Source organism: Macaca thibetana, chromosome 15 (genome assembly GCF_024542745.1).
Source record: "Macaca thibetana thibetana isolate TM-01 chromosome 15, ASM2454274v1, whole genome shotgun sequence".
Lineage (NCBI taxonomy): Eukaryota > Metazoa > Chordata > Mammalia > Primates > Cercopithecidae > Macaca > Macaca thibetana.
The window spans coordinates 44998555-45019699 of record NC_065592.1 but is presented as its reverse complement, the minus strand read 5'-3'; the positions used below and the strand labels follow the sequence as shown (position 1 = coordinate 45019699).

The 21145-nt window shown below is 43.9% G+C and overlaps 6 protein-coding genes across 8 annotated transcripts in view; 3 read left to right on the top strand and 3 right to left on the bottom strand.

The window, feature by feature from the left end:
* Positions 1 to 19238, top strand: part of RECK (reversion inducing cysteine rich protein with kazal motifs) — a 394564-nt gene extending 375326 nt beyond the window's left edge. For 2 of the 3 annotated variants that reach the window (XM_050762080.1, XM_050762081.1), the window contains 7 exons: positions 928 to 1050; positions 3090 to 3261; positions 7456 to 7648; positions 9242 to 9452; positions 11140 to 11213; positions 12007 to 12162; positions 13293 to 14913. In XM_050762080.1, coding sequence (XP_050618037.1) covers positions 928 to 1050; positions 3090 to 3261; positions 7456 to 7648; positions 9242 to 9452; positions 11140 to 11213; positions 12007 to 12162; positions 13293 to 13514 — 1151 coding nt within the window. In that variant the 3' untranslated portion in view covers positions 13515 to 14913. Of the gene's footprint in view, positions 1 to 927; positions 1051 to 3089; positions 3262 to 7455; positions 7649 to 9241; positions 9453 to 11139; positions 11214 to 12006; positions 12163 to 13292; positions 14914 to 15549 lie in introns of those variants that run through there. The other variant, XM_050762079.1, reaches the window with a different exon arrangement.
* Positions 1 to 21145, bottom strand: part of HINT2 (histidine triad nucleotide binding protein 2) — a 546951-nt gene that overhangs the window by 353919 nt on the left and 171887 nt on the right. The gene's annotated exons all lie outside the window — the stretch shown is intronic.
* CLTA (clathrin light chain A) overlaps positions 1 to 21145 on the top strand; it is a 429778-nt gene that overhangs the window by 326958 nt on the left and 81675 nt on the right. The gene's annotated exons all lie outside the window — the stretch shown is intronic.
* Positions 1 to 21145, bottom strand: part of SPAG8 (sperm associated antigen 8) — a 454367-nt gene that overhangs the window by 357090 nt on the left and 76132 nt on the right. The gene's annotated exons all lie outside the window — the stretch shown is intronic.
* GLIPR2 (GLI pathogenesis related 2) overlaps positions 1 to 21145 on the top strand; it is a 126430-nt gene that overhangs the window by 73708 nt on the left and 31577 nt on the right. The gene's annotated exons all lie outside the window — the stretch shown is intronic.
* TLN1 (talin 1) overlaps positions 1 to 21145 on the bottom strand; it is a 501447-nt gene that overhangs the window by 467428 nt on the left and 12874 nt on the right. The window lies entirely within an intron of this gene.

Genomic DNA, 21145 nt, shown 5'->3' with positions numbered 1-21145 from the left:
TCTCAAATTTCTGCCTTAGACCAAGTCAGGTATTTATCTCTTAATCCATATTCTGCTCGACTAAACTGTAAGGGTAGGTACTTTGTATAACAGAAAATATCAGAACAGATTCATTCCTTCTGTAACATTTCACTGACTAAATACCTATTCCGTACAAACGAGCATACTCGTGCCTTATGGAGCTGAAACCGGGATGAGGGATGAGATCATGCTTTACGTGTTAAGATGAGAGAATTTGAGCCAAAAAAAGTTGCAGACCAAGTGCTCTTCTGGGAGCTGGGCATTCCTGCTAGGGCATCAGAAGAGTCTTTGATCCAAAGATGGCATCAGGTCTGGCCCTGAAGATACAAGCTTTCAAAGCAGAAGGGGCAGCCAGAAACATTCTTAGAGGATAGGGAGCAGCCTGGTAAGACCAGCACTTCAGGGGCTTGGAGAAATACACTAGGAGGCAAGTATGAAAATATAAATACCACAGATTTTACTCTAGTTGGTACATTCAGAAGTCATCTTTCAAGAATGTTTGGCTGGGCACAGTGGCTCAGGCTTGTTATCCCAGAACTTTGGTAGGCCGGGGCAGGCAGATGGCATGAACCTAGGCGTTCAAGACCAGCCTGGACAACATAGTGAAACCCTGTCTCTACAAAAAATACGAAAAATATCCAGATGTGGTGGTGTACACCTATAGTCCCAGCTACTTGGGAAGCTGAGGTGGGAGGATCACCTGAGTCTGGGAAGCAGAGGTTGCAGTGAGCTGGGATCACGCCAGTGCACTCCAGCCTGGGCTATAGAATGAGACCCTGTCTCAAAAAAAAAAAAAAAAAAAAAAGGAATTTCCATTTTAAAACTTGTTGAACTATTAAAATTGTAATATGTGCTCTATTTCTCAATGCGTGATATAGATCAACATTTTCTTTCTCTTTCTGTCAGGTCATGGAACATCCTTTAGCATTGACTGCAATGTCTGTTCTTGTTTTGCTGGCAATTTGGTGTGTTCTACCCGCCTTTGCCTCAGTGAGCACAGTTCAGAAGATGACCGTCGTACCTTCACAGGTGACTGTGATCGCCCAGAGTCTGTCCTCAGGGTCCATCATTTCTTTGCACACATTTTTCCCTTCAAGGCAGCTTCTCCAGTCTTAACTGCAAGTGTACACAATAAAATCAATACAGAATCTAAGGGCAAGATGCTTTTCCTCCCTGGATCTTAGTTTCTTCCTCTATGAATTGAAGGTATTATACTAAATGGTGTCTTAGGGTCCTTAGCACTAATGTTCTGGAATTTCATGAGTCAAAAAGAACAGAGCCAGTGATTGGAATGGGTTTAATTAAACTGAACTTTTCTACCTGATAAAATACCCCATTTACCCCTACCGCTATGATCTAAAATGTCCATGCATGTTCTCAGTTTGTTTCTTAGCACCTTCTTCCTCAGCCTACCTTAGCTTACTTCTTCCTCTAGACTCCCACAAACAATAATATCCCAGAATATTACTTCCTTGACTTTCCTATGCTTTGCTGCTCTTATTATTCTTACACCAACATAAGTAAATGAAAAGGCTAGTGAGATGGGATGCTTTCCTCTTGTGAAGCTATTGTTGCCAATAGCAACAGCACAGTCTGCTGGTTTATCTTGATATCTGCTTTTTCCTAGATCTAAAATACCTTTGGTTGTGGGTTAAAAGTTACTAGGTAGTTGCCCTTGCCCCCATTTCATGCTGCTGCAGTGGCAACTTGATTCTTCTTTCCCCAGAATTAGTATTACATGCGGAGAGGGGTAGGGGCTGGGTGGAGGAGAAGTGGAGGAGAGGAGAGTAAGGATTTACCAACCTTGTACTTCCAGCCCATTGGAAATAAAAAGGGGATCAGAAATAAGAAGTGAATGGCAGACTGGTAAGGAAGTAGAGGTAGGACGAACTCTACCCCAGCCTTCACTGCTTTATTATCATCATCCTTTATTATTAACCTTTGCCCTGCTCAAGCGAGGACTATTCATTCTGCTTAGAGAAACCATAGAGGGATATGGGGATAAAGAATAAGCAAAGGATTTACAAGGAAGACTTTTTTAATTTTTTTGTTAATGTCTAAATGTTTTTAGAAGTTGAGCTTTACAACTAGCAAGACCCCTGTTTCCTATAGTGTGTGGCCCATGGTGTCCTGGGATAAATAAGTCAATGACTGTTGAGCTAACAGACTAAGGAAATTTTACTGACCCATAACTGTGCCACATTTCTTGGGACCCAGTGTCCCACTCCAAATATGACTCAGAGAAAGATGTTCATAACAATTTGTAAGTCTTAAAATTACAATAATTTTCCAAGTTACCATCTTGGACATGAGAGTGGAAGGAACATACAACCTTCACTCTTTCTTTTTTTTTTTTTTTCTGAGAAGGAACTTTCTTCTTGTTGCCCAGGCTGGAGTGCAATGGCGTGATCTCGGCTCACTGCAACCTCCGCCTCCTCAGTTCAAGTGATTCTCCTGCCTCAGCCTCCCAAGTAGCTAGAATTACAGGCATGCACCACCACACCCTTCTAATTTTGTATTTTTAGTAGAGACAGCATTTCTCCATGTTGGTCAGGCTGGTCTCAAACTCCCGACCTCAGGTGATCCACCCACCTCAGCCTCCCAAAGTGCTGGGATTACAGGTGTGAGCCACTGTGCCCAGCCCACTCTTTCTTATGCTTGGTATGAGCCTTTAGCATTCAAGAAATACCCATACCAGACTTCAAACATCTAAATTCTAGATTTTATATGCCAAATCGGGAGAAACAGTCTTTACTTTCCCTACCTCTAGCCTTGTTAATAGGGGTCTCTATCTGGGATCAAGGTCTAGAAGCCCTCAACTAGCTGGCAATAAAAAGGACAAAGGAAAGGCATCTTGCAGACAAGCTATTCAGAGCATTGCTGTCTTTAAAAACACTGTCAGAGATACGAGAGGTTTTTCCTGACTTAATTTACAATTCTATTTTAACATGAGACCTTCACATGATTGCTCATGATTTGCCTTAACAAGGAAATACAAGGGGAGGGGAACATATAAGGGGAGGGGAAATATACACATACATATTTTTGAGGCTGTTTCCTCTCCTCAGGTCTGCCCTGTAACTGTGCAGATCAGTTTGTCCCCGTATGTGGGCAGAATGGGCGCACTTACCCCAGTGCCTGCATTGCTCGCTGTGTGGGCCTCCAAGACCATCAGTTTGAGTTTGGATCATGCATGTCAAAGGATCCATGTAATCCTAATCCCTGCCAAAAAAACCAAAGGTAAGTCAAATGGCTTCTTATTTTATTCAACTGAAGGCTAGTACTTACAAAGCATCTACCATATACCAGACAGTGAAAACCCAAAGGTAAATTAAGAAATCATCTCTGCCCTGAAGAGTTTGGAGTCTGGAGGGAAAGAGAGCCATGTAAAGCTGCTTGATAAGGTGCTGCTCTTGGGAGCCCAGAAGTAGGGCAGTTAATGCAGCCTGGGCAAGGTTCTGGGGGAGCCTCTAGATATTGTGATACGTAGCTGAATCTAGAAAGATGAGTAAGAGATTGCAGGCAAGGTTTGCAGTAGAGAAAAGGTGGTGGTGGTGAAGGCAGACTCACAAGAGTCGTGGCTGCTGGAAATGTTATCTCCGTAACATTGTTATCTCCATGTTATCTCCATAGCATGGTGTCTGTTGGGCACTAAAGCAGTTCTGTAAGACTGAAACAGAAAATGTAAAATAAGGAGAGGTAGCAGAAGAGATGAGAGGAAAGGGTGTATTTTTATTAGTAGCTGTCACCTGATAGTCAAGGGAAATTTTCTTCTAGTTATATGCATCCATTTTAGAAGTTGGACATGAGAAATCTCTGGAAATGCAACTTCACTACTATTTGAAAGTATTTGTTTTGAGCTCCTTTCTCTACTGTTTCCTCACTTGAGCTCAGAAGACAGTTGCCTCAGCCTTAATGATGGATTTCTGCATATGGCAGCCACCAGGGCAGGAGTCTTGCTGACCCTTAGGTTACAGCCTTCTGGAAGCAGAGTGTTTACTGGCTTACCTGAATGACCTGAACAGTACACATTCCAATGCCACAGTGCTTTCCTAAGCAATTGCTGCTTCTCCATCCTGAAAACCCTGGTGTAATATGGAGGGAGGCGGAGATTTTCTCATGTGTTAAAAGAAATGGCAAAGAATTAGTCATCCATCTGCCAAAGTTTATACAATGAAACTAATCCAAGAAAGTTTCTACGGAAAGAAGATAGGATGCAACGCGTAGGAAATAAGCTGAAAGAATAATACAGGTTGTGTTGGGAGGTAGAATTGAGGATTGTTTTAATATTTGTTCATTGTTTTCTGCATTGGCTAGCCTTTCTGAATAAGGTTGTCCTGCTTTTATAGTAAAACAATAAAAATAAATGTCAAAGTGGGAAGGGCTTCCTGAGTATATACAAGATTGAAAAATTAGTTACATGAACCTCAAAATTTTCTGCATGGTAACAGACAAATGACACACTGGAAGGAATATCGCAGAGAAAGCGCTGATGTCCTTGTAATATAAAGAGCCCCTGCAAATCAATTTGAGAAAGATCAACCTAATATCAAAATGGACAGAGATCAATAACCTAATAGAAAAATGGACCAAGGACATAAACATAAAAAAAGAAATCTAAATGGTTCTTAAACATTTGAAAAGGTACTTTTATTTGTTAGGGTAAGTAATTCTAGCAACTGTATACAAATTCCAAAATACCAATAATTTCACAGAGTAGATAATTACATAGAACCCATTTGTTTATTCAGCAGGTGGCTTTCTGTGTGATCATTCAGAGACATGGGATCCTTCCATATAGTGACTCTGTCTTCTCCTACAGCCTCACAGTCCTCTTCTGGGTCTTCTGCATTTGGGCAGCAGATAAGAGAAGGGGGATAGTGGGGATTGCTCTTAAGAAGCTTTAATAGGCCACATCTAAAAGTAACATTCATCACTACTTCTAGCCACATTCCATTGTCTAGAACTCAGTCTGTTGGCCATAATGAATTCCAGGGAGACTGGGAGATATAATTTAGATACATACCCAGGAAGAAAGTGAAGTGAATTTGATAAACATCTAGACAATCTGCCACAATGCTTAACCCTCCTCATATTAAGAGAAATGTAAATTAAATTAAAACTACAATTGTATACCACTTTTCATCTGTCAGACTGGCAAAGCTAAAGTTTGGTAACATAATATAGGGAAATAGCTGTTTTCATACAAGAGGGAGCTGGAGGAGGATTGCTACATCCTCTGTGGAGGGTAGTTTGGCCAAATTTGCAGTTTTAAATGCACATACCCTTTGGATCAGCACATATAAATGCTTATCCTTACATGAGATATATCTGTAAGGATAAATAAGAAAGTGATAGCTCACACCTGAAATCCCAGCACTTTGGGAAGCCGAGGCAGGCAGATCGCTTGAGCTCAGGAGTTCGAGACCAGCCCGGGCAATGTGGTGAAACCCTGTCTCTACCAAAAATTAGCTGGACATGGTGGCTCCCCCCTGTAGTCCCAGCTACTCGGGAGGCTGAGGCAGTAGAATTGCTTGAACCCAGGAGACAGCGGCTGCAGTAAGCCAAGATGGTGCCACTGTACTCCAGCCTGGGTGACAGAGCAAGACTCCATTTCAAAAAAAAAAAAAAAAAACACTAAAAGAAAGAAATTGGTAATAGTGGTTCCTCTAGGAAGGGGAACTAGGTGTCTGGGACACAAGAGTAGAAGGGAGGCCTATTTTTCACCGTGTACCATTTAGTACTTTTTAAGTTTCACCATGGCCTCGTATTATCTGTTCAAAAAATAATTAATTGTGGCTGGGCACAGTGGCTCACGCCTGTAATCCCAGCATTTTGGGAGGCAGAGGTGGGTGGATCACTTGAGGCCAGAAGTTCAAGACCAGCCTGGCGAACATGGTGAAGCACCATCTCTACTAAAAATACAAAAATTAGCCAGACATGGTGGCACACACCTGTAATTCTGGCTACTCAGGAGGCTGAGGCAGGAGAATCACTTGAACCCGGGAGGCAGAGGTTGCAGCGAGCTGAGATCATGCCACTGCCCTCCAGCCCGGGTGACAGAGCAAGACTCTGTCTCAGATAAAAATAATAGTTAAAAAAAGAAAGAATTGTATTCATCCATCAAGTATCTACTGATGTTCCAGGCATTTTTCTAAATATTAGGACATAGCAACAAGCGAGACAGATCAAGTCTCTGTACTGCTCACATTTACTTTTATTTGCCCCCAGATTCTCAACCTTTTTTTATGATCCTCTTATTTCCATATACTCAAATTGATCAAGCTTTTTCTCTCAAAATTACCAAATTTCTCCTGATAATCCTGTTTCTCATCCCTTGCATATTAATAGGTAATGAAGTTCTAAATATTATTTTCCATTATTTCTCTTCAAATATTTTAAATTTCCATAAAACCATGACTAAGTGCATTGTAATTTCAAACCATTTCATGCATAGTGGTGGTGGTGGTGATTTTGGTGCAGGAGGTTAGCCCTAAAAAGAGTATAAATCATTTCCTTTGAAATTAAAATAACACTAGCTATTGTATGCTTCCTCTTATATTTTATAAACTAGTATTTATATATCTTAGTACTTAAAATACCCAGTGAAAGCTAAACATTTTCATGGGTCTTATCTTCTTATAGAAAGTTATATAAACCCTTTATAAAAATTAGGAAAGCAGAAAAAAGCCTAAAGAAGAAAAGAGTCACCATCCCTAGCCCCTCTGAAGGAGCTCAGGAATTGAGAATGAAGCAAGGTCCTCATCTTACTAGGAAAGACCAGCTTCATGGTGGCATTCTCTCAGTCATTTGCAACCAGCCAGTATCAGCTCCTCAGTCTTGTAGGCACAAAAACCTGAATTATTTTAGGACATAGAGTGAGGTCTTTTCTTAAGATTGACTCGTATTAGCCAAGCAGGAAGTTAAGTCCCTGGAAGTGTTTCATTTGTTATTGAATGCAAGGCCTCCAGCCTCAGGCTCTAGCCTGTCTGTTGGCCTCATATCATGGCCCTTCTGCTATAGGTCTGTCTGTGCCTCCTTGGCTCCTGCCCTCTGGGTCACCTGCCATTTCTCCAGCACCACATTCCTTGAGCATCACACCTGTGTTCACGGCTGCTGTCTCAGCCTGGCAAGCCCGTGCTGCCCCCTTCACCCCCAGGCTCCAGCTAGAACACTGCCTCCTCCCCATGCTTTCTTCAGGCTCCCCAGATGAGAATGACTCATCCCCACGAGCTTTGTGCACATCTTTTCTACCTTTTAGCCTACTTTATATACAGGCTCAACTCTCCCACTTACATGTGCTCTTTGGAGACAGGACTGCCCCAATTCATGTCTTGCTCTCTCTTCAGCCTCCTATGCCTCATCTAGTGCTTTGCTAGCCCCACCACAGTCCCTCCCTACATTGGTTCATGGTGCAGCATTCATCTTTTTCAGGTGCATACCCAAACCACAGGTCTGCCTGACGACTTTTGATAAATTTGGATGTAGCCAATATGAGTGTGTACCAAGACAGCTCGCGTGTGACCAGATCCAAGATCCTGTTTGTGACACAGACCACATGGAGCACAACAATCTCTGCACTTTATACCAAAGAGGAAAAAGCCTCTCTTACAAAGGCCCCTGCCAGGTACAGTGCTTTGGCTGACAAAACAAAGTACACTAGGGATAAAATTGGTTTATGATCCTTGACAGATGAATCAACAGTAAGACCAGCTGAGAGTCTTCTGTGAATCTTGTCAAATCTATAGCACCCAGTCCCCCACTAAAAAGGAAGACTGGCTCCTTCTCCTAACTCCGGAAGCTATCTTGCTAGTGTGTGTACCTTTGCACAACTGGTGTACAATCAAGAACAGAGAATGGCTTCTTGCAGCCCACTCCTAGGAAAAGAACTTAAAAGTTTCACACCCCTGGCATGGTCAACATCATTCTTCTCATAGTTCTCTGGGCCCTCACTAAGAAACAAAGCAGGAAGAATGTGAGTCAAAAACCAAGAAAAGTTTTCCCATTCTTCCCACATTGGTCCCACCTCCCAAGGTACTGAAAAGTGATTGAAATTTTCTCTAAGACTTAATGTCTTTTTACATCAGCTTATCTCTCAGTCTTTTAGGTTTGTGGAATCTGCATTCATGTTTTAAGGAAAAAAACTGGGCCGGGCGCCGTGGCTCACGCCTGTAATCCCAGCACTTTGGGAGGCTGAGGCAGGCAGATCACAAGGTCAGGAGTTCAAGACCAGCTTGACCAACATGGTGACATGCCATCTCTACTAAAAATACAAAAATTATCTGGGCATGATGGCACACGCCTGTAATCCCAGCTACTCAGGAGGCAGAGGCAGGAGAATTGCTTGAACCCGGGAGGCAGAGGTTGCAGTGAGCTGAGATCATGCCATTGCACTCCAGCCTGGGCAACAGAGCAAGACTCCGTCTAAAAAAAAAAAAAAGAAAAAGAAAAAATAAAAAAGGACAATTCCTTTTGAGGTTTCTCACATGTACCACTGATTTTATGCTTGCCCCTCTCCCTGGGGCCCCGCTTTGGGCCCAGCATCTCCTGCCCACAACCAACTAACACTTGAGATGATTGCTTCACGTTCTCTGGTCTTCATGGTTAGAAAAATTCCGTCATAATGTCTCCCTGAAACATGCTTGTTTTCTCTCAGAGCCTCTGTGCCGTTTGCATTGATCCCGTCTACCCTGAATTCTCAGTCTTCTCCTCCTACTTGTTCCCTCCTCCTGGCTGTGATTTTTCTCTGATCTATTCCTGACCTACCTGTCGGCTCCAGAGTCTGTCTACCTCACTGCTCCCTCTACTCCTCCCTCTCCTTATCCCATACCCAGCATGAAATGATAAGACCTCTGCATTTGCATGAAGATTGATCTGGTTGTCTTCAAAGAGGCACTTCTGGGATACTAATAGAAGTCTGGGTACAGCGGAGAGAGGTGGCAGGAAAGAAGATTTTTATCTCTTATCATTTCACATGAGCACCCAGATCCCAGAGAGGCTGAGAAAAGTAATCTTTGAGTTCATCTGGAGACACCCATGTTGCTCCCCACCCCACCGCCCCCACCCCAGCATTTAGCCCACCTCAGGAGCTTAAGAGGTCCGCATAATTTATACCTGTGTCTTTTTTCCTTTCTGAAAATAGGGAAGCATGCTGTGTACTCTTGGTTGGGAAAGGTACACCATAGACATTTCCAGGCTAAATGTGATTTGTTTGCCCCAGCCCTTTTGCAGAGCAACTGAGCCCGTTTGTGGGCACAATGGTGAGACCTACAGCAGCGTATGTGCTGCCTACTCGGATCGCGTGGCGGTCGATTACTATGGGGACTGCCAGGCCGTCGGGGTCCTCTCAGAGCACAGCTCCGTTGCTGAGTGTGCTTCTGTCAAGTGTCCTTCGCTCTCGGCAGCTGGATGCAAACCCATCATCCCACCGGGTAGGCTGGCAGTATCGGGGTGGACAGGGGAGGACTGGGAAGATTTGCTTATCCGCCTCCAGAGAGTGAGTCATTGAGAAGAGAGCTGACTAGTTCATTTACGTTTTTCAGAAAGTCTTGACGAGATTCTTATGCTGATCATACTCACTACTTTGGGTTGACCTTAAAAAACTAGGGCTCGCCTTAGATATCATCTGGTGTCCTGCTATTGTAAAACAATACAGCAGCCTTGCCTCAAGCTAAATCTTACACCAAACACCAATATATAAACAGATAAAGCAGTATTCAATAATGAAAATTAGGGTTATTAAATGCATAGTTTACTTATTAATGAATAATGAATTACTAATTAATGAATAAAGTAGTTTTGATGAACACAAACTTTTGACATTGAGAGAAATAGAAGACAGTTGTTGTCTTAGATTGGCCTTAGCATCTAAGTTAATTGTTTTAGTTGCATATAATCAGAAAAGTTTCGTTTCCTACAGACTGCTTTTAGCAGTACGTTTTTTAAAACAGCTTACCTTACAATCTCACACTCTTCCGTCAAACAGAAGTAGCAGAAGGGACTTTATTCCAAGTCTGCACAGAACAGGTTAATCTGGAGTCTAACAGCTTCATTCCTCCATCCGTTAATTCATCAAATGTTTACTTAGCTTTCACTATGTGCCAGATGCTCCTCTCAGCACTGGAGACACAGCAGTAAGAAAAAGCCCTTTTCCTCCTGGAGACCATGTTCTGAGGGAGGTGACAGACCAAACACAAGTTGCCATGCAAATCCGCACTAAACCAGATGGCAGCAAGTACAATGACACGAAATGAAGGGGAATTGGAGGGACCCAGGGTAGAGAGGCTCCTAATGGATTGGTTAAATCTCTGTTGTGTTAAAATATGGCATAATATTATATTTTATTATGCCATATTCTGTTATGGGTTTTAACAGTTTAAAATAATTTTTAAAACTGAATTTGAATCGGCTGGGTGTGGTGGCTCACGCCTGTAATCCCAGCACTTTGGGAGGCTGAGGCTGGCGGATCACGAGGTCAGGAGATTCAAACCATCCTGTCTAACATGGTGAAACCCTGTCTCTACTAAAAATGCAAAAAAATTAGCCGGGTGTGGTGGCGGGCGCCTGTAGTCCCAGCTACTCCAGAGGCTGAGGCAGGAGAATGCCTTGAACCCAGGAGGCGGAGCTTGCAGTGAGCCGAGATTGCACCACTGCACTCCAGCCTGGGCGACAGAGCAAGACTCCGTCTCAAAAAAAATAAATAAATAAAATTTGAATCAAACACTCATGGAACCCCTGAAACACCAACTCCCTTGTTTTGCAGACAGGGAAGCAAGGCCCGGCAGAAGCATTTGCCCAGAATCACATAGTGAGTTTTGAGGTAGAGCAGGATCAGTCCCCAGGTCTCTTGAAAAGCCAGCTCTCTCTGTGCTATCCGCATCACAACCTTCTCACTCCGAGGAGTGGTGAAGGATGAAAAGCAGGGGTAGAGGAAGGATTTTGGTAAATGTAGAGATGAGAGGACCCCAGGTTGGTCAAGGAACTTATATAAAGGTACAGTCTTTGGGAAGGACACTGTAACTCTCCTCCCCAAAATGAAGGGCTGGACATTTCACTAAGGATTTTCAATTCTATTTGTTTCTAATTCTGAACACACATAAAATGGTTTCTGTTATACAGGTGCTTGTTGCCCATTATGTGCTGGGATGTTAAGAGTTTTATTTGACAAAGAAAAACTGGATACTATTGCCAAGGTAAATTGCTTTATATGCAGATGCTATTGAAATCTTACTGCTAAGCCTCTCAGTAATCCTAGAGAGTAGGATGTGTTGTCCTCATTCATAGATAAAGAAACTAATCTTCAGAAAAGCAACTTTCCCAGGGCCATATAGCCCTTAATCAGTAGGACGAGGGTTTGCACCCAGGCTGGCTGACTCCCAAGCCCATGTTCCTCCCCTCTACACCCTGGCTGTGCACATCACAGTCAACCTGAGCCTTTCTCAGAAAAGGTGTCTGCTGGCACAGTAAGCATAGGTGGGGCTGCAGGCAGAGCCAGGTAGCCAGAGACTGGTGGGTGCCCAGGTGGTTTTGAGGTCGCCTCCCCTCACACCAGTCCCCGTGACTCCTGAGGGGACCTTCTGGAGCCATGCCCATTCCCTGCATAGTTCTGCCCTTTCTCTTTTCTGCACCATCACAGGGCTCCAGAAGTGTTGCACCCAACACTTGCCACAACCTAGAGATTTATCCCCATTTTGATTACACCTGTATTTTTAAAAACCCTGTGACCTCTACCTCAGAACAGTCACTTTTTAAAAAAGTGTTTCTGGTGAGAGTATTTATCTTCACTACAGAGCTTCTCGGTCAAGCAAAACCCCATTGTGGTGGACTAGAGAGTCAGAATTTGGCCTAGCAAAGCTGTGGTTGGGCCTTCTGCTGAGGGCTGTGTGGTCAAAAGAGCCTCCTTAGCTGGCAGCCCAAAGCAAGGGAGCTTAGGCAGTCATAGGAATTCTTCTTTTTTTCAGGTAATAGCATGTTTTCTCTTTCCAGGTAACAAATAAAAAGCCAATAACAGTTCTGGAAATACTTCAGAAAATCCGCATGCACGTGTCTGTCCCACAGTGTGATGTGTTTGGATACTTCAGCATTGAATCAGAAATTGTGATCCTGATCGTTCCTGTCGATCACTATCCAAAAGCTCTGCAGGTGGGTTCAGCACACGTTGTGAAGCCATCTTGTCACTTTCAAGTTTGGTGCACCTAGGAGGGGGTGGTTACAAACTAGGACCGAGGAAGGATCATGGGTGAGGGAGTGGAGGCATTTGGGAAGTTCAACGGGGCAGGAGGGAGAAAAGCAAAGCAGTCTTTAAAGGACTGAGCACTTTGCCAGTGGCTGAGACCTGGTGCACATTTGACAGTGGGATGCAGAGGCACCAGGGTAGGAGAGGGATTAAGATACTGCGACTGGGAGTGTGCACAGCTGGACGGGGTCCGAGAAATCACTGTCTCTAATCTACCCATTGTACAGACGAGTCAGCTGAGGCCCAAGCCAGGGAAGTAACTGGCACAAGTCATGCAGTGATAAAGCCAGAATAGACTCCAGTCTCCTGAGAGCTGTGTGCCCACTGTGGAGGAAGATCCCATCAGAGCTGGTCTTGTGGGCTCCATTGTTTCTTCATCAGTCTAGAGACATGTAGAACCCCACTCATGTAGACCCAAGTTTCAACATCAAAGGCAGTGAGGGCTCAAGGGAAGGGAATGAATGCAAGCAGTCTGTGAATCACTAGAAACTCATCTAGTCCAATTGTTTTCCTTTTCATGTTTCAATGGACATTAAAATTGTATTCCCTGTGACCCTAATTAACCATGTAAGGATAAAGTCTAAATGTGGGTAAGAGGTGTGAGTAACAGGTGTGGAAAAATGAAAACAGTTGATTGATTAGGGCAGTGGCATTGTGGGTTATTTCTTGTCTTTCTCTTTTCTTTTTTCTTCTTTTCTTTGAGATGAGGTCTTGCTACATTGCCCAGGCTGGTCTCGAACTCCGAGGCTCAAGCTATCCTCCCACCTTGGCCTCCCAAAGTGCTAGGATTACAGGCATGAGCCACCACACACGGCCAATTATTTCTTTTCTGGTTTGATTTCCATTAATGCTGCTACATTTATGTAATAAACTAAAACTATAATAAAATGTTACTTAGGATAAGAACAGAAGGACAAAGAGAAAGTAAATGCCATCTGAGGCCACGCTACTTTTAGGATACATGTGGAATTTGTCTGGCTTGACGTTGAAAATGTTCTGTGGTTTTATATTAAAAGAACCTTGTTTCTTCTCACAGATCGAAGCCTGCAATAAAGAAGCAGAGAAGATTGAGTCCCTTATCAACTCTGACAGTCCGACTTTGGCGTCCCATGTCCCTCTCTCTGCCCTCATCATTTCCCAGGTACAGGTCTCCAGCAGTGTGCCATCAGCTGGTGTCAGGGCCAGGCCTTCTTACCACTCCTTCCTCCTTCCCCTCAGCCTGGGCCTTGCCTTGCACTTGTTCTGGACGTATAACTGACTGCCCACGGAAGGTGCAGAATGCTCCTCCATCTCACTCTCCTGCCTTGAGAAAGACATTCAGGACTGCTGGTTTGTAGTTGAATAGTGGCCAAGGAAAGGCACATGTCACCTCTATTCACCACACAGTATTTTTTTTTTAATTCGCCAGTATCAGTAGGATTTTTGTTTTGTTTTTACAAATGTTAAAATGTGTTGTTCCAAATACTAGTGAAAAGAGAACGTGTCTTCCTGGTAGGCCACTGCTGCATGATTTCCATTTCCTCATCAGATGGGGCCCCCCACTCAAAAGCAAATTTATCTCTGGAAAATGAGATGACCACTTTTTACAAAGATGACTCACTTTACTATCAGGTTCACAAACCTCATTTCAGAGTTATTTTTGAAGTATTAAGGTTCCCATTACGTTTGTTTTGTTTACAGATAATGACCTACTCTGTCTAGAAGCTAGGGGTCCCAGTGAAGAGCCACTGCCATTAGAGAATATGAAATATAGTTAAAGCATCTTTGAAATTTTTATGTAAATTATCAGGCAAATTTGCATGAAATTACAGAAATTTAATTCAGAACCCCAACTACTGTCTTATGCAAAAGCAAGCTGATTAAATGACACTCATATAATTATGTGTTGTAAGCGACAGGCTCACTGGTCACAGATTTGTGTCTATAACTTTTGTGAAAGGGAGAAGTGACATTGTATCAAAGCATCTTGCATTATGCAATTTTTATATTAACCAGATATATATTCATCGGTATTCATCCGAGTTAAATGTAGAGTTTTTAAACATCAATCTTTAAACCAATTGCTGCTACTTATATAATTGCCAAAAAGTGAAATAATGAGTAGTTCATGTAAATAATACATTATATTTCTATTTTATTATGAAGAAGGTGAATAGCCATATTTGTAAAATGACAATCATGTGTGTTATCCCAGTACTTTCCGTTCGTGAAAACACATTTGCTTTTTGTGATATGCACAATGTAGATAAGTGTTCTGTCTTTCTTTTTTGATATAGAAGTATAAAGAATTGTGGTTTATATATTTAAAAGTGTCAAGCTGAGTGTCAAAATGTCTGCATGTTGTCTAAGAAATTGAATACTTTGAATGTGTTTCACAGTTTGAAATAAGCTATTTGATGTTATACTTCTTGTGTGTATGCACATGAACTTAGATTTTACATGAAGTATTTTTTCAGTATTATATGTACCCTCTGCAATACATAGGGATATGCGTATTATACCCAAATGTTGCTGAAAAATGGGCACTTAAAGCTTTCAGAATATGTCAGTGCTGATGTAGCATGTCTGTTGCAATTGCCTTTTTTCTGTATAAATGTCTTTAATGCAATATACTGGAAAGCTTTTCAATTTTAATAAAAATAATTTTTATATGATCATGCATGCTTCTAAGCAATGTCAACATTCAAAAATGAAACCACTGATCACTCTTAGGTGAGCTGTGTCCTTTGTTCTGGGATGAGAAGTCATGGAAATTAGCCGGGTGTGGTGGCACATGTCTGTGGTCCCATATACTCGGGAGGCTGAGGCTGGAGAATCGCTTGAATCTGGGAGGTGGAGGTTGCAGTGAGCCGAGATTGCACCACTGCACACCAACTTGTCTCATACCTGAGACAGAGTGAGACCCCGTCTCAAAAAAAAAAAAAAAAAAAAAAAAAAGTAATAGAGTGCTATTATCCCAAGCCAAGGGCCCTGGGAGAGCAGGCCAGTTAGGACACAGTTGGTCAGACCAGAGGGCAGGCAGTGACACAAAGTCAAATACAAAGACCCCAGGTTTCAGCTTTCAGGACAGAGAGAGCTTCAGGCCTTCCAAGACCCAGGAGCATAGTAGGCAGTTCTCCCCACCGTGCTGGTCCTGATGTTCCAGTTCCAGGGTACACTTGGGGCAGGGAGACCATGGGAACATGGAGGTGGAGAGCTGCTGATGGGACCAGAGAAATGGTACCAATCAGCTTACGCTAAGTCCCCAAAACTTCAGTGGCTTACAACAGAGGCTTCTATTTTGTTCCCTTCAGATGTCCATTGTGGGTCAGCTGCCACGCCTGATGCTATCTTCACTCCAGACCCATTCCGGTGTCCTCACAAAGGGGAGAAAAGAGACATAGAGGACCACAAGCTGGCCCTGAAGTCTCTGCTTAGAAGTGATGCTGTCATTTCTTCCTACGTTTTACTGGCCAAAGCAAGTCACATGGACACTCCAGAGCTCAAAGGGTGGGGACATACAGTCTTCCCATGGTGTTTTGTGTGTGTTGGGGGAGGGACGGTAAGTATTTTGAATAATACAGTCTACCATAGAGGTCTTTTCTCTTCAGGATAGGACAACAGCCAGGACTGACAAGATTTTTTATTAGAGAAGTAGATATTCCCAGCCTGGTCAACATAGCAAGAACCCTTCTCAAGAAAAAATGCAAGGTGTTTACAGGACAGGTTGGAGAAGGTGATTAAATTGTACAGGCAACCTGCTGTGGGAGGTATGAGCTGGGGGAGAGGGCGTCTAACAAGGGGGAAGACGCAAGCCCTCGAAAAGAGGGTTGGTTTGCACCAGGCCTGGAAGAAATCAGGAGGCTTTGCCAGATGGCTTTGAGAAAGGCATTCTAAGTAGGAGGTACAGCTTGAGCAAAGGTGCAGAAACGACAGAGTCCAGGTCCGTTCCAGGGGTAGAACAGCAGGGCTGACGTGCGAGGGGCGTGGTGTGGGGAGGTATAAGGCAGATCCGACGTGCCCAGCTTGAATGCCAGGCCACAGTGGCATCCTAAGGCTCTGCCCTTGCCCTTCCAGCTACACTGACCAGCCCGGATAGCTCTAGCCTGCAAAGGATTGTGTGCCCCAAACTTCAGTGCCACAAGACCTTTAAGACCATCCCCTGATCTCATTATTAGGCAGTGCTTCCCTCCGTCCTGTGAGCATCCTGAACTCTCCTGAGGAAACAATAACTGAGCCAGGCTGGGGGCCAGGGTTCCCCTAGGCCTGGTCCCCACCCTTAGAGTTCAGCCAGGGTCTCTTTCAGCTCCACTGTGGGAAGAAAGTTAAACCCACCAGCAACACTGGTCGTCACTGAAGAAACTGCACTTTACTTCATTTGATTCAGTGCTTCTCTTTCAGCCTTGGGCTGATGGGAGTCAGGCCCACACACTCCCACAGAGAGTGCTCTTATTCTCAGAGGGACAGGAGGCCCTGCTGCAGGGGCCTTTCCTTCCCTGCCTCCCAGCTGCGGAAGAGGCTTGCGTTGTACACTTTGCCAGCTGAGGGAAAGTGAAGGCAGAGGGGTCATTCCCAGGAACGAGCCAGTCCTTTCAGCAGTCCAGCAATCTTGGGGCTGGAGGGCAGATTTCCACAGTGCACACAGAGGGAAACTGAGAGCACAGGGGCTAAGCTGTGGTCACACAGGGAGTCAAGGTGAAGCCACGGCCAGAGGCCAGGTCTGGGCTTTCCCTGGCACAAGGCAGCCGGGCAGGATTTGTACTTCTCAGAAATGGAACTGGCCGTGCAGGAAGTTGCCATGAAGGTAGACACCAGAAGGTGAGCAGAGTGAAACAGGCCCAAGGCCAGGCAAGCTTGGGTGGGTCTGAGCAAACAGGTCCAAGGAGCACCCGGAATCATAAAAGTAACTGACACAGCTCACCAGCTCACTTTCTAGAACAGTTTAAGGAGTGCTTTTCACCATGTCTCCCGGCCCAAAGCAAAATGCCTCACACAGAGAGCGAATGCCAAGTCTAAGGCTGAGTTTCATTCCAGAGCCCAGCCTCAGGGCATTAGGCTGATGGTGGAGAGGGTAGGGAAGGAAGCCTCGCTGGGGGAAGCACGCTAACACTCTGTCCCCTGGCTCCACCCACTCTTCCATTATTCCAAAATGAAGTTCACTCTATTGTTTTTTCCTTGTAAAAGTTACATACGCACGCTCCCCCAAGTACTTGGAAATATAAAAGGAAAAAAAAATCCCACACCTTCCTCTCCCTGCCTCTACAAATGAGTGCGGAATCCTTCTAGAGCCTTCTCTATACGTATCTATCTCTCTATGTAATCAGGGCAAGGTCCCTCCTCTGTCTGCAATGGGGAGGAGGTGGTTACCTCACTGCCCTGTGCGGAGAAATTCAGGGAAAGGGTTTCATATTTGGGATGTTGTCTACTGGGCGGTACTTCCTTGCCTAAAGGTTCATAGGTGAAAGCCCTATCTTGGCCAGAACCCACCAGGTAATCAGGGGTTGGGTCTTTTCCTAAGGACCACCTCCCTATCTTCTCCAGACCAATCTCCCACTGAACTCCACTGCAGATGCAAGCAGTTGCTTTGCCAAACAGAAGTGTAACCACTTAGGCCAGGCGCGATGGCTCATGCCTGTAATCCCAGCACTTTGGGAGGCTGAGGCAGGCAGATCACTTGAGCTCAGGGGTTCAAGACAAGCCTAAGCAACATGGCGAAACCCCATCTCTACAAAAAATACAAAGGCATGGTGGCATGTGCCTGTGGTCCCAGCTACTTGGGAGGCGGAGGTGGGAGAATCACTTGAACCTGGTCGAGGCTGCAGTAGCCAAGATCATGCCGCTGTACTCCAGCCTGGGCAACTGAGTAAGACCGTGTCTCATTTGAAAAAAAAAAAGAGAAGGAGAAGGAGAAGACTAACCATTTATGTTGGTCAGGGTCCCAGCAGGAAAATGAATGGTCCACCCAAATTAGGATTAATTGGAGGAAAGTTTAATAAAGGGGCTATTTATAAAGGTGTGGGCAGGATGTAGGGAAACCACACGGCATAGCACAACACGCCGGGCCTCAAAGTGGAGCTTTTAGCACCTCTAACCCCTAAGCCTAATGGAGAAGCCATTGCTTCTCTCCCTCGGGTCTCCTCCCACAACTCCCACTGGGAACCCAAGTGAAAACCCAAGGACCAGGGAGCCTGTGCTGGTAGTCATACAGGTCAGCCTTCTGGGGCAGAGATCAGGGCAGAGAGTGGAAATAAGGAAGGAAGTGGAGCAAAAAGAAGATACTCAGCACAACAGGCCAGGGTGACACCAAGGAGAGCACTCAGCAGGTTGCATCACCCATGTTGGAGAAAGGGCTCTCGGCTTAACCCTTTGGACCATGTTCTGCTGAAGGCTCCTTCCTGACCTTGCTCAGCCTCCTCAATTCCTCTCCGTCTTCCTCTCACAGCCCTTTATCAAGCCCACATTTGCCAGTGCCTCCACCCAGCTGCCTAAGAATTCCTCAGCCCTGTGCAACCCAAGAAAGCAGTCCAGGCCCCCTGCCCCTTCTTGTCCCCCTTCTTGCTGGCACTCTTCTAGCCAACAGCCTAGAGCAGAACTGCAGTGCACTAGTGCAGGCTATTGTAGAAACTTCCTTCTGCCCGGGATTTGCTGGCTCTGAAGTGGAGGGCTGGGCTCTGACCCCAAAAGGAGGGGGAGTAGGGGGAAGGTGGACGCCTGGATCCAGCTCACCTTCTTCATCATCAGGAAGCTGCCCCAAAGCAGGCACGCGTCGTCATGGCGAGTGCTTATGTTCTTCCTACAATGGCCCAGTCTGGCCATGTGTGAGCAGAGCAGAGAGTCCTCATGATAAAGTGGATTTGGTCATGTGTTTGTGAAATAAGCCCGTATTGGATGACTTTGAAACCTGCTGTTGTGGTTGCTATTGTAAATGTTTCCCCCATGACATATTCCAACTGGTTATTGATACTATGTAATAAAGCAATTGATTTTTAAAAATTTTTTGGACCCCCCCGGCTGTCATTTAAAAATTTATATTAATTTATATTTATTGGATTTTCTGAGGTTTTTCCAGGGAGAAGTCATAATGAAAACTTTGCTTTTTCTTTTTTAAAGAAATAAGATACCTCTTATTTCTTCTTGTTGCTCTAGTTTTGGCTAGAACTCCCAGAACAATATTGAACAGCAGTGGGGACTGCAAGAAACCTTGGTGTGTTCTGGATTTTAATGGGGATGCCTTCATTGTTTTATTGTGAAGCATGACATATGCTTTCAGCATACCATGTTTTACTGTTAGTTTCAAGGGACTTCTCTTTATTCTGCTATGGGAAAATAAGAGTTTTTTTAAAACTCAGTAATAAATACTCAATTGTATCAAATATATTCCAGTATCCATTTACAGTATATTTTTTCTTTGAGTTATTAATATTGTGAATATATTTCTTTTTTTTCCTTCCCCCTGAGACAGTCTCACTCTGTCATCCTGGCTGGAGTGCAGTGGTGCAATCTGGGCTTACTGCAACCTCCAACTCCCGGCTTAAGCAATCCTCCTGCTTCAGCCTTCCAAATAGCTGGGACTATCAGCACATGTCACTATGCCCAGCTAGTTTTCATTTTATTTTATTTTATTTATTTTATTATGTTATTTATTTATTTATTTTTGAGACGTTGTCTCTCTCTGCCTCCCAGGCTGGAGTGCAGTGGCGTGATCTCGGCTCACTGCAACCTTCCGCCTTCCGGGTTCAAGTGATTCTCCTGCCTCAGCATCCTGAATAGCTGGGACTACAGGTGTGTGCCACCAGGCCCGCCTAATTTTTTGTATTTTTGGTTTTGGGCTTTTTCTTTTTTTTTGGTTTTGTTTTGTTTTGTTTTTGAGACAGAGTTTTACTCTTGTTGCCCAGGCTGGGTACAATGGCGCGATCTCGGCTCACTGCAGTCTCCGCCTCCTGGGTTCAAGCGATTCTTCTGACTCAGCCTGCCAAGTAGCTGGGACTGACAGGTGCATGCCACCATGCCCAGCTATTTTTTGCATTTTTAGTAGAGGCGGGGTTTCACCATATCGGCCAGGGTGGTTCCTCTTCTTAAATATTAATAATTTGTATTTTGTTAGAAAATTGCCCAATTAAGGAAAATTATTAGTGAACAGTTGTTTATATGTTTTTTCTGAACACTTCTAAAAAAAAAGATTACATCCCCTTTTTATTACTAATGTGGTACATTTGAGTTTTCTTTTAGACTTTTTTATTTATTTGACTTTGTAGTGATATATCTATTTGATATGGCTTCCAGCTCTAGGTTATAGTTCTCAATCATGCTCTTTATCTGTTTTCTACTATATAATGTTTTGTTTTTATCTACATTAACTGCTTTAGTCAATTTTAAACATCTTATAGCAGTCTTATTATAGAAACATTTTCCTGTATTTGCTTCTATTTATCCATTTATTCTTCTGTCCATCCATCTTACTTTTTCTGTGTTTCAAAGTAAGTTGAATCCATTTAATTTTTTATGGATTTCAAAGTAAGTTGCAAACATCAATACATTTTACCCCTAAACACTTCAGCATTCATTCAATATTTCTTTATGTTTCTCTCCTTTCATTTATTTTTTGTTGTCTAGCTCCTTTAGTTCAGTGCTTTACTTTTCTCTTTTTAAATAAGTAACATAATAATATTTAAGATTTACTAACTGGCTGGGCGCAGTGGCTCACACCTGTCATCCCAGCACTTTGGGAGGCCGAGGCAGGCGTATTACCTGAGGTCAGGAGTTTGAGAACAGGCTGCCCAACATGGTGAAACCCTGTCTCTACTAAAAATACACAAATTAGCCAAGCATGATGGCACATGCCTGAAAGGTCTATAATCCCAGCTACTCGAGAGACTGAGGCAGGAGAATCGCTTGAACCTGGGAGGCAGA